The 11863-nt window shown below is 34.8% G+C and overlaps 1 protein-coding gene across 2 annotated transcripts in view; it reads left to right on the forward strand.

Moving 5' to 3' along the window:
- IQCM (IQ motif containing M) overlaps positions 1-9702 on the forward strand; it is a 322044-nt gene extending 312342 nt beyond the window's left edge. The window contains exon 13 of one of the 2 annotated variants that reach the window (XM_060178975.1): positions 9289-9702. In XM_060178975.1, the coding sequence (XP_060034958.1) occupies positions 9289-9404 (116 nt within the window). In that variant the 3' untranslated portion in view covers positions 9405-9702. The remainder of the gene's footprint in view (positions 1-9288) is intronic. The other variant, XM_060178973.1, reaches the window with a different exon arrangement.
- Positions 9703-11863: the final 2161 nt, after the last annotated feature.

The raw sequence follows: 11863 nt of genomic DNA on the forward strand, positions 1-11863 counted from the left end.
ACTTATTTATTAATGAGAAAGACAGGAGAAGAGAAAGAACTAGACATCATTCTGGTACATGTGCTTTCAGGGATTGAACTCAGGACCTCGTGCTTGAGAGTCTAATGCTTTATCCACTGTGCCCCCTCCTGGAGCATGATACCTGATTCTTCTTTATGCTATTGTAAATGGCATTGCTTTATGCATTTCTTCTATCTTATTTTCAAAGAGAAATAACTGATTCTGATATATTAATTTTATAGCTTGCTATTTTACTATTCTGCTTAATGGTTTCTAAGAGTTTTCTAGTGAACAGAAAGAAATTATTGCTATACATTTGGATTGAAATTAAGTATCTTAAATATATTTTCTCATTAAATTTCTATACTAACCTTTTAAGGTAGAGTTTGATTGTTATTATCTTCATATGTCATATGAATAAATGTTAACCCATCTTTCCTGAGATTATGGTAGTGGTAAGTAGACGTGTCATTATTTGAATTCTGTCATTTCTAATACCAAACTTCATGCTATTAGCTGTGTTCTAAAGATGAAAACTGCATTTTTTAATCACTTCCTAGTGAAATATTGACCGCCCTGCTTTGAAAAGTGTCTTTATTAATTGTCTTTATCTAAATTCCATTAACACCTATTGGATTTCAATTAGAGCTCAATAGATTATAACACAAATTCTTCGAAACTTATCTGCTCTTTCTCCATTGATCACATATATTGGAACACTAATTTCCTTGTGACTTTCTTCTCAGAGCAATTCATCAATTTCAATCTTCACTCTTCTCCTTCCTAATGCTAACTAAAATCAGTAGTGAAGATTCTGAGTATTTTCTAGTATGTTTTGAGGCCTGAAGTGCTGAAAATCTTGCTCAGTTCTTACTCATGTTTCAGAAAAGGAATTTCAAATGCACACCTTTCCAATGATAAAGGTTTATTAGGGGAATGAAGGGAAACAAAGGGAGAAGGGAGAATAAAAACAAATATTCCCCCACCCTTCCTGTCTTTCAGAGTGATGAAATTATGTTCCACCACAAGGAGAAAAGGGAATATAGTATTTTGGTTGCCAGTTAATTGTTAGAAAAAATCCTGCAACTTACATGTGACTCAAAAATTGCTTATAGCCTTATGAAGCATGTTACTGATACAAGCCTTAGTTAACAATAATAATAGCAACATCAGGTATTGATAGAGAAATAAGGTAATGTAAGTAAAGTACTCAACACAGAATATAAATATTAAATAACAGCTATTGCTTTTGCATCCTGATGCTGACATTATATATTTATTTAAGAAATGTCAGGGGTTAAGTGACTTTCTCCTCACTTTATACCAGCAGGTATATGCTGGTTTTGTGGCTTCTCTCTAGTGATATTAACATTTATCAACCAGTTAATAAGTATTTTTCTCATATTTTTGACTCACTATACTTTATTTTCCCCTTCCCATCCATGTTCTGCAGTACATATTGAAACCCAGAACACGCTTAATGCCTAAGTATAAATAGTTCTTATGTAATTGATTTTCTAATCCAGTTTATTTAATGAATCATTAATTTATATCACTTTGTGCTCACTTAATCCTTTTATATTTTGAACTATAATCTAACATTGCATCATTTTAATGTTATTGCTGAAATTATTCTATTTTTAGAGACTGGGAAATTTTTAGAGTTTATCCTTGAGTCTCATTGACATGTCTTCATTATTTTATTTTGTGAAAGCTCCCTTGCTGGCACTGGAAGATTCTACAGAGTCATATTATTCCTGACTTGACCAGAGATCAGTCAACTCTCTAAGGAGTATTCATTCCATTTTTTTAAATTGCAGTATTTAGAAACCAAAATCTGAGCACAAGTTGTGTTTTTTTGTTTGTTGCTGCTGAGTTATTACTGTTTTGTATCTGTTGCTACCACTATAGACATACCCAAGCAGTTCAATAGTGAATATTAACTCATTTTTGTAAAACATAGTTTCATTTATTTTTATATCTGTCCATCTGTATTTTGTCTTTACCCTCCAGTTTCCAGTTAGAACACTTCTGATGTCCCCCTCACCCTAGTCAGGGATTTGAAATCACCTTTGTGTTTCCTGGGTGCCCAATGTGTAGTTTCATAGTCAAGGCTTTCATATAAAAAATATTCCCCTACTAGTAAGCAAAATGATATCTTTTACCTTAGTACTCTGTAAGCAATATGTTTTTCTGATTCTAGGATCTGCTCAGTTTCACCACTCTTGGTGAACTCTTATTCTTTCTTTTTATCCAGATAGTAAGAGACAGAAAGGGACATAGTGAGAGGAAGGGAAGGAGGAAGGGAGGGAGGGAGGGAGGGAGAGAGGGAGAGAGAGAGAGAGAGATAGAGAGAGAGAGAGAGAATGAGAATGAATATGAATGAGAATGTGAGACTCCATAGCACCACTGCCATTCATGAAGCATTCACTTTGATTGGTGTTCCTTGTGGTTCTGAGAACTCAAACATGGGTCCTTGAGCATGGCAAAATGTAAATGTTAGTGCACCCAGTCACCTATAACTACATTTCTAACATATCTCTTAATGATGTGCATTGTGTGTGTGTGTGTGTGTGTGTGTATAATCTAAATGTATACCTCTATTCTTTCTTACTCTGTACCCAGCACCCATTTTATGAAAGTTGTGCTCTTTTATTTCATTTAAAAAAATCATTTTATTGGGGAAACTGATAACTTAAAAGAGAGCTCTTTTCATAGGTGTACAGTTTCTTCTCTTGATAAATGTTAACACACTGCACCCTCCACCATAGGACATTGGGATTTCATATTTTTTTTTATCTCAAGAGAAACATTTTTAATGATGGTGGTTGGGGGACAAGGTCACTAGCCAGACTCCTTGGTTTGATTTTTTTTATCCTATTCTTAGAGAGAAACCAAAGCACCATTGCATCATCCATATAGCTCTATTTGTGCCTATCCTTGGTGCTGTCCATATGCTCTCATGTGGTCTTAGGGCCTCTCCAATGGAGGGCATGTGCTCTACCACTAATCTGTCTCCAGGGTCCAGGACAGTAATATGATAGGAGAAATCTTTAATGTGGTCTACTTTAGCTAGCGCCTGTGGGGTGAATGATGCATCTGGACCTTGGCGTCCATTTAGTGGGCTCTAGTTTCAGTATTTTCCATGGCCCCTGTAAAGTGCAGAAATGTGTTTGTCTCCTGACCTTAGGCCTCTTTTAGTTATCTGGGCTCCTCAAAATTGCTAAATGACCCCTTCCAATCCCATTAACTCTCCTCACACTACACTGTTGTGTATGGCTGCAAAACCATCATTCAGGCACTGCTCACCACAGTTACTGAGTACAGTGTTCACCACATGACTTTTTCTAAGGTGTTTTCAGCTTTCTTCATAAAATTCATGGGTTTTCTCAAGGTCACTGAGAAACTCGGTATGTTAATTATCATCAGGTTTTCCATTTTTGTCCCTTATATGCAAGGGGGTAGTGTGCCTGGCTTCTCCTCATTAGTCTCTCCTCAGACTCATCTGCTAGTCTCCTAGTCCAGTTCTGTTACTCTTCATACTGGAAAGGTTCTCATGTCAGCATAGTTTTCCATGCCTAGAGGTACATTTATTAAGTTTTTTAGATTCTAGCTTCTTGCTGTATCTAAATAAAGCTATACTATTTCAAGTGGAAGTACTGTTTTCACTTTGTGTTTTAACACCTCCTTCTAGAAATGAAGATAGATGTCTTTGATGTAGAGTTTCTGTGCTGGAGGACAGAGTGCCAGAAAATTGTTCACCTCATTCAAAGATTTCTATTAGTTGACTAGCTATATATTTTCTATTTTGTATAGCTAACAGAAGAGGAGGAGATTAATTATTTAAAAGTTCAAGACAGGGGTCGGGCGGTAGCGAGTGGGTTAAGTGCACATGGCGCAAAGCGCAAGGACAAGAATAAGGATCCCAGTTCGAGCCCCAGGCCCTCCACCTGCAGGGAGGTCGCTTCACAGGTAGTAAAGCAGGTCTTCAGGTGTCTATCTTTCTCTCCCCCTCTTTGTCTTCCCCATCTCTCTCAATTTCTCTCTGTCCTATCCAACAATAACAATAGCAGTGACAACAATAATAATAATAACGGTAACAACAAGGGCAACAAAATGGGGAAAATAGTCTCCAGGATTTGTAGTGCAGGCACTGAGCCCCAGAAATAACTCTGGAAGCAAAAAAAAAAAAAATTCAAGACTAGTGGCTGTGTGTTGGTACATTTGGTAGACTGTATAAATTACTATGTGTGAGGACCCAAGTTCAAGTTCCTAGTTCTCACCTACAGGGAGGAAGTTTCATGAGCAAAAAAGCACGGCTTCAGATGTCTCTCCTTTCTGTCTCCTTATTTATCCCTCTCTGCATGTCCATCAAAAAAAAAAAAAAGACCACCAGGACTTGTGCAGACATGAAGGCTGAGCAATAACTGTGGAAGTAAAACTAAAATAAAAATCTAAACATTAGAGAATATTGGTCAGCTCTTTATAGTGTTATACATGAGAAAAGCATATAAATGCCATTAACTGTTAACCCCATTGACCTGACCCAGGACCCATGTCTATTCATAGTTAGCACAGGAGCCTGTGTAATCTCTGAGTTCCTGTCAGTCTGAGCTCGCAGTCTGTGGTCACAGCTGAGAGCATTCTAGACTGCACTCATTTCAGGACCAATCTTCCTCAAGTGGCACAGTAGGCTGGCCCAGTCTCCCTTTGGAGAGTGGGGAAGTCCCTTCCATTGCTGCTCTACACTGAAGGCAACGTCCTGGAGGGCCCACAGGAGGGCTTGTGATGATATTCTGATAGTAATGACCAGTGATGGTGGAGAGAGGGATCTACTAGAGGCCTAGGCCTATCATATCAATGTGGGAATCCAAGGATACCCTGAATAGAGCCCAGATGATGGGATGGTCTGGTATTGACCAGAAAATCCATTATTAAGTAAGCCACTCTCTTGCCCTTATCCAGTTTTTGTAGTACTTAATCTGACAGAGTTAGATTTAAAGTGATTGAGAGAATGTATGGAACAAGGAGAGGAGGATGTCTAGGCCTAAGTGGTAAGGATTTGATTATGTTCTTTATGGAGTCTTCTTTAGGCCTTTCTGTTTGCCTGCTGAACTTATTGAGTCTAAGTCTACTCACAGCAAACTGTTGAGCACTTTTACTTTGAGGTATATATTTTCCCCTAACTAATGGCTACATGTACACATGTACTCTACCCTTTATGCCCTGGTCTATATCTAGAGTGTAGACTCTATTAACTGTGTTAGAGAGTGCACCATATTTAAAACAATCTATATGAGTAGCGTATTATGTGTAGTTCCTTTTGTTTCTGAGTTATTCTATGTATGGAGATCTAGAAATTCTGTAGCTAACTCTTTATATCATCCAGTAGTATTCACGTGAACTTGAGTAAATAGAATTCAATAGATACTCAGTGACTTAAATGCATATTTTATTTTTACAGAGTTTCCCAATTCACTTTCCATTCAGCTCTTTCAACTTGCTCTACAAAGAGTCATTTAGAAGCATTCATAAGAAGTAGTTAATTGTGTAAAGTAATACATAACCTTGAGTAGGCCTGGGAAGTAGCTTTAAAATAATAAGTTAAGACTTATGAACTGAAACATCTGGAGTTGATTTAAAAGAAAACAGATGCAACAGCACACTTTCATCCTTTGAGAAAAAAATCAGTGATTCTTTAATGAAAATATTGTGTAAAGTACATATAAATCATATTTTGTTTCAATATTTCCCCAATTAGAAATAGTTTCAGTAAATTAGTAAAATGCAGAAACACCTAACTTCTGATTGGCTATTATCTATAGTAAAAATGACTTTTCAGTTTATATTTCAGTATTAAACTTGAAATTCTCTAAAACTTATTTTTTACATAAATATGGATAAATGAAAAGAATAATTAAAAACTAAATTATAATTCTACCTACTACTAAAGTTTTGATATTCAATGTTGTGCAGGGTTTTTTTTATGCATATAACTTTTTTAAAAGCTGAATTATATTGTAGACACTTACTTGTAATCTATCTTACCATTTAAAACTGTATTAAAGAAGATTAGTAAGAGATGTTTCAGTGACATAATTTAAAGGCCTTGGTTGAATTTAAAATTTTCTTTATATTCTTTTCTTTATCTTTTTTTTCTTTCCTCTCTCTCTCTCTTTCTCTCTCTCTCTTTTTTAACCAGAGCACTGCTCAGTACTGGGTTATAGTGATGTGCGGAATTGAACCTGGAGCTTTGGCAAGCATGAAAGTCTTTTTGCATAATCATTATGCTATCTATCTATCTATCGATATTGATCGATCGATCGGTCTGTCTGTCTGTCTGTCTATCTATCTATTTTTTTGACTCCCAGGTTGACACCAGGGCTTCATACCAGCACTATGAATCCACTGCTCCTGGCAGCCATTTTTTTTTCTATTTTATTTTTATTTGACAAGACAAAGTAATTGAGAAAGAAGAGGAGATAGAGAAGAAAAAGATAGAGAAGGAAAGAGAAAGATAGTCACCTGCAGTGCTTTTACCACTTGTGAAGCATCCCTCCTGCAGGTGGGGAGCAAGGGCTGGAACCAGGTTCCTTGCACAGGTCCTGCATAGTGCTATCTGTGCTTAACCTGGTGTACCACCACCACCACCCCACCCCCAGTTATGCTGTCTGTCTGTTAAATTTCCTTTTTTTAAAAAACAGTGTTTTCATATGGTTTGGAGACCAACAGTGTATGAATTATATGAGATATTTTTAACTACATGCAGTGACTTAAACTGTGAACACCAAACCATGGGCTAACTTGGGACTGCTCTGTCTTCCCAACCCCCTGGAAACATGACTTCCCTTTTCTGTTTTTAACATAATCTGACATTCTACAGTGGTGGTGTGACACTTTGGGACCCATGTGGTTTTCTCCTGAACCTCATCCCCATTTTGGGTGGATCCTATACACTCTTTCTGACCCCACAAGACTAATATCTAGAGATCTCTAGAAAACGCCAAATAATAATTTTTAAAAACCTGTCTTGTATACTCAAATATCCATGAAGAGTACTGATTTTCCTGGGGTTTTTTTGGCCTTTGCCTTCTCTTGCCAACATAGCTACAAATCAAAATGCACAATATTTTTTGTATACTATGTGTACAAAACACGTAACACAAAGCGTAAAATTTTACTCAGGATCTGACTTGTTTTAATCAACAGGACTTTTCTCAGAGTCTGTCCTGTCATATGACAAAAATGAAGGTCAAGGGTATTTACTTTGAAAGATTACACATGTGTCATTGCTATTCTTCTTATATTGCTATTCTTCCTACAATTAAGTGATCTTTTGTTTAGTCAATATTTATGAAGAAATGGATTATACAATTCAGACTTCTGTTCTTAATTTCACTATGGTCACTAAATTGGCCAATAATTCCACTGTGTGGATTTTTCCCCTTACTAATGAGCAATTTTTATATACCACTGTGCATCCTATAGTTCCACTAAATTCTAACATTGTTTTTCTGCGACTCTTGTCACATCCCACAGGATAAGGGCTCATGTATATTTACCAATTTATTAAAGGATATAGTGAAAGACTTGTATAAACAAGCATGTGGAGAGATACGTAGGAATGGAGTCAGGGTACACTATTCATCCACCTCATAGCTCTCTAAACCCTTTTAATGGAGGCTCTCTCATGTAGGCATGATTGACTGCTAATTTCACTTTCATTTCTCTCCTCTGTAAAATATATATATATATATATATATATAACTTTTTGAATGCTCCAAGCTTCTAATTATGGGTTAATCTTTCTGGTGAGTCATCTGGGAGCCTACCTATACTGTCCTGTTTAAAACAAAAGGTGTTTTTCTTAATCTTGTGATCCAGAGACCATGTTCCCTCTCCCTCCCCCCTCTCTTCCTCTTTTAAAACTTCTACTATAATGTAATAGTATTATGGTGTAAATAAAGATAAATTTTGAATACATACAAATATCAGACATGTACTTTATAACTAATATACTTTGTTGATTGTAGAGGCATCCTAGGTGTATAGAAAGGTTGGTGGAAAGTACAGTGTATTTCATATATTCTTTCACCTGCCACCACTACCCCCCCATTCTCTTGGTATGTGTTAACACTTGTTACTTGATGAGTCATTTTTTATACACTGTTACTGCACATATGCCTTTCAGTAAATGTTTTGGGCCCATTCAACAACTGCAAAAGGTTGATGGTACTACATTTCTAAAATAAGGAAACAAAGATTGGGTAAACAATTTGGTCTCTCTTATGAGGGAATAAGAGCAAGCGCTTGAACTGTTCTATTCACTCTGATTCTATTTTACCAACTTATTGTATTCAATATATTTAAACTATATTTCTCTCATATAAAATGTGTGGTTGTATTTCTTATTGTAATTCACATATGAAATAATTTTATTCTGGAAGCTTATCCTAGAACCAACAAACATAGATTGTATAACTAGGTCATACCAATTGCTAGTTGCCCTTCCCCACAATCAAGCCTGCAATGGTAGTTATTAGTAAGAATTATTTTATAGATACTTTGGATGTAGTTTAATTTTTTTGTTCTAAATCTTTATTTTTGACAAATGCCAAAAGAGATGGACATGAATACATCAACAATATCCTGCACCCTTTCTACAGTGTTCTTTTATTTTTTATTAGTAGTGTGTCTTTTTCTCATATTGTTTACTGGTTTTGACTGTTGACTATGCTTTGTGTCCAATAATAATAATAATAATATAACTTAAACAGAAAATATACAACACTACCTGCTAATTAGTACTGTGTATAATGGTGACCACAGTAAGTCTACGGCTTTTATATCTGATTTGGAAAATCATTTTACACAGAGTTGCATCTATTACAAGTGAATATTCCAAATAATGGTTTACATTGACTTGAGAAATAGTAATAAAACTGATAATATTGTGCTGCAAAAATTTGTCAGCACTATTATTCTTATGGTCAAACATACAGTACATCTTATTTTAGATAGAGTGTATGTTGGTTGTTTTTTTCTCTCAGATCTTAGATCCAAAAATAATTTCTCTTGGTATGTTGGCATGATACATAATCTAGAAATTCATATCAAAGACATATATATATATATAGTACATAGGAAGTAAGTGTACCTTATTTAAATAGTTTGTATATACTGGCACTATCATAATTAATTTCCTATAATATTTTCTTATTTCTAAAGCATGATATTTATGCAATTTTAATTGACAGTTTATTAACGTAATCACGTTTTGTTTTACAGTGAGTGGACATCCAATACTCAAAAGAGCTGACATCAGAATTGTTGGAAAGTTAGTGACCAAATCTATCAGAGAAAGGAAATTGAGACAACATTATTTAATGAGAGACCAAGAATGACATTATCATACAATACTGTTAACTTGGGAATTTAACATATATTTCCCAATACATAGATTAACACTGGTCATGGCTTAATTATGTATGTTTAAATGAAAAATACAGGCATATATATATATCCAAAGGACTTCAACAATCAGTCTATACAGTCTAAATATACTTGGATGAACCTTTCATTGAATCTTCTGCATTAAACATCTGTTTTATTATAATAAGATAAATTTCATAATGTTAAGTAATTATTTCACTAGACAATCTTTTTGTTCCATGACCAATAAATGCCATTAAAAAGCTTTAAGATTCTTTTTTCTGAAAACTTGCATTTTTGGAAATAGTTTCTCAAGATGTGTTTTAAACTTGGTGATTATATTAGTGCAGTCTGTTCTTACTACTTTCTGGTGAAAAGCTAAGGGTCAATATGCAGTGTTACTGAATCACTTGCTTTAGTTCAAAAAGAATTTGAAGCACAGTGGCTTAGTTCCTTAAGAATCTTGCATTTAATTTTATCTATTCATCATTCCTCTGTCATTCACCTGCCTACCCATTTTTTTTATCATTGGAATTGGTGACACAAGTTAAGGGGTAGTAGCTGAAGGAAAAGAATCTTCGCAGAGCATAAAGAGTAGATATGAATAAAGGTGGAACTTTGTGACTAGTGTTCACTTTTTCAGCACTTAACCCTAATTTATTGTTGATATAATCAGGTATTAGGATGCATTTATATTTTTGAGATACACTGTGCAAGGGAGAATTAGAATACCTGTGGACATTATTATAATTAAATCCTTAGACTTTGATGGATTGTTGAACTGCATCCTTAGAATTTTATAATCCTGTAAACCATTATCAAATCACTAATAAAAATTAAAAATGAGTTCGGGAACCAAGTGTTAGTGCATCCAGTAGGTTGCACACATTAATATGCACAAGGACTCTGGTACAAGTCCCCAGCCCCCAGCTCCCAGCAGACTGTAGAATAATACTGCAGGTGTATCTCCTTTCTGCCATCTTCCCTCTCTCTGTCTCACCATCTGTCAAAAAGAAGAAAAGTAAAAGAATGGTCTCTGCAACAGTGGGATCAATGATGTAAGCATAGAACACACCCGAGCAATAATCCTACGGCAATAATAATAATAATAATAATAATAATAACAAAACTATTTTTTTAAACAAATCAATTACAAAAGTCATTTTAAGTCAGGACCTCTCTCAAATCAAAATGCAGATGAACTGAAAAGCATGCTGATGCTCTAACTAAAAATGTTAGCAGAAAAACATTTTGTGAGACTGGGAATGAAGTGGGAAGAGAAATAATCACTAGCTGAAATATAGAGGCTAGATTATCTGTAAAGCTAAATTATATATAGTCTCTCTGTTGATAACTCAGTTCCATTTGAAAGGGAAATTTTTCCCTATTTCAGTGCTGAAAAACACCAAAATAAGACATAGATATTATACAAGTTAATCCTCACATGGTAACAAATCATTAGCTTGTTTCTTTTTATAACATTATTGGTATAAATATTTAGCTAGATTTCTACCTACACATAAAATCGGGAGCAAAAACATAGAATCAAACTAAAAGATACCAAGTAAAATAGAGGGCTTTCTAATGGGTAATATTTAATGTCTCACTATAACAGAATAGTAAATATATAAGGGAAAGTAATATAAAATAATTACAAATTATCTTATGAATTAAAATATAAAAATATTATTATTCCCATTTGGCATAATCTTATTTTTCTATTAAAAATAATTGTTCTAGTCTCATGTTTCCTACATTTCACTAGTATTCTTGGTTTTTAGCAAACTGAAGTTGGGTTACCAAGTGTTTTTTAGAAGTGTGATTGTGATCCTATATTGCATTCAGTAATATGTCACTATAGTGTTGTTATTCTAGAAGACAATGTAAGGTCAGGAACAAGCCTTCACTTTTCAATAGTCAATTTCTGTATAAAGATTGGCACTTGGTGCTCATCAAGGAACAAGAAATATTGGATATGCTCTAAATGTCCATTGTGTTTTTGAGCCAACTACCTGATGGAAGTCATCACTTATATGTAAATGAACTGTCAATGGCTTGCCACTGTTGGTGATCACCGGACTGTGAAGGGTATGTCTTAATAAGAACCAAAGCTCTTCACAGACTTTGATTTACTGGAAATAAAATAGAAAAGTCCTCTGAGACTACAAAGGACACTTGTTTCAAATAAAACGTCTAGACAGTAGCAATATATTTAGAGCTTTTATTATAGCAAAACTGCAAATTAGAATGGAGTGGTGAGAAAGTTCCTGTACCCAGCTGAGTTCTCAAACCTTGTTTCTGACTAGAGTAGTTCAATCTTTAAAAAAGCTCAGCTAAATTAAATGAAAGTGCATTAAGGGAATAAAACAGTAACAAAAATAGGTCAGGATTCAGATTTATTATGTCTTTTATATTTTCTCAATCTTGTGAT

This window comes from Erinaceus europaeus, chromosome 19 (genome assembly GCF_950295315.1).
Source record: "Erinaceus europaeus chromosome 19, mEriEur2.1, whole genome shotgun sequence".
NCBI classification, from domain to species: domain Eukaryota; kingdom Metazoa; phylum Chordata; class Mammalia; order Eulipotyphla; family Erinaceidae; genus Erinaceus; species Erinaceus europaeus.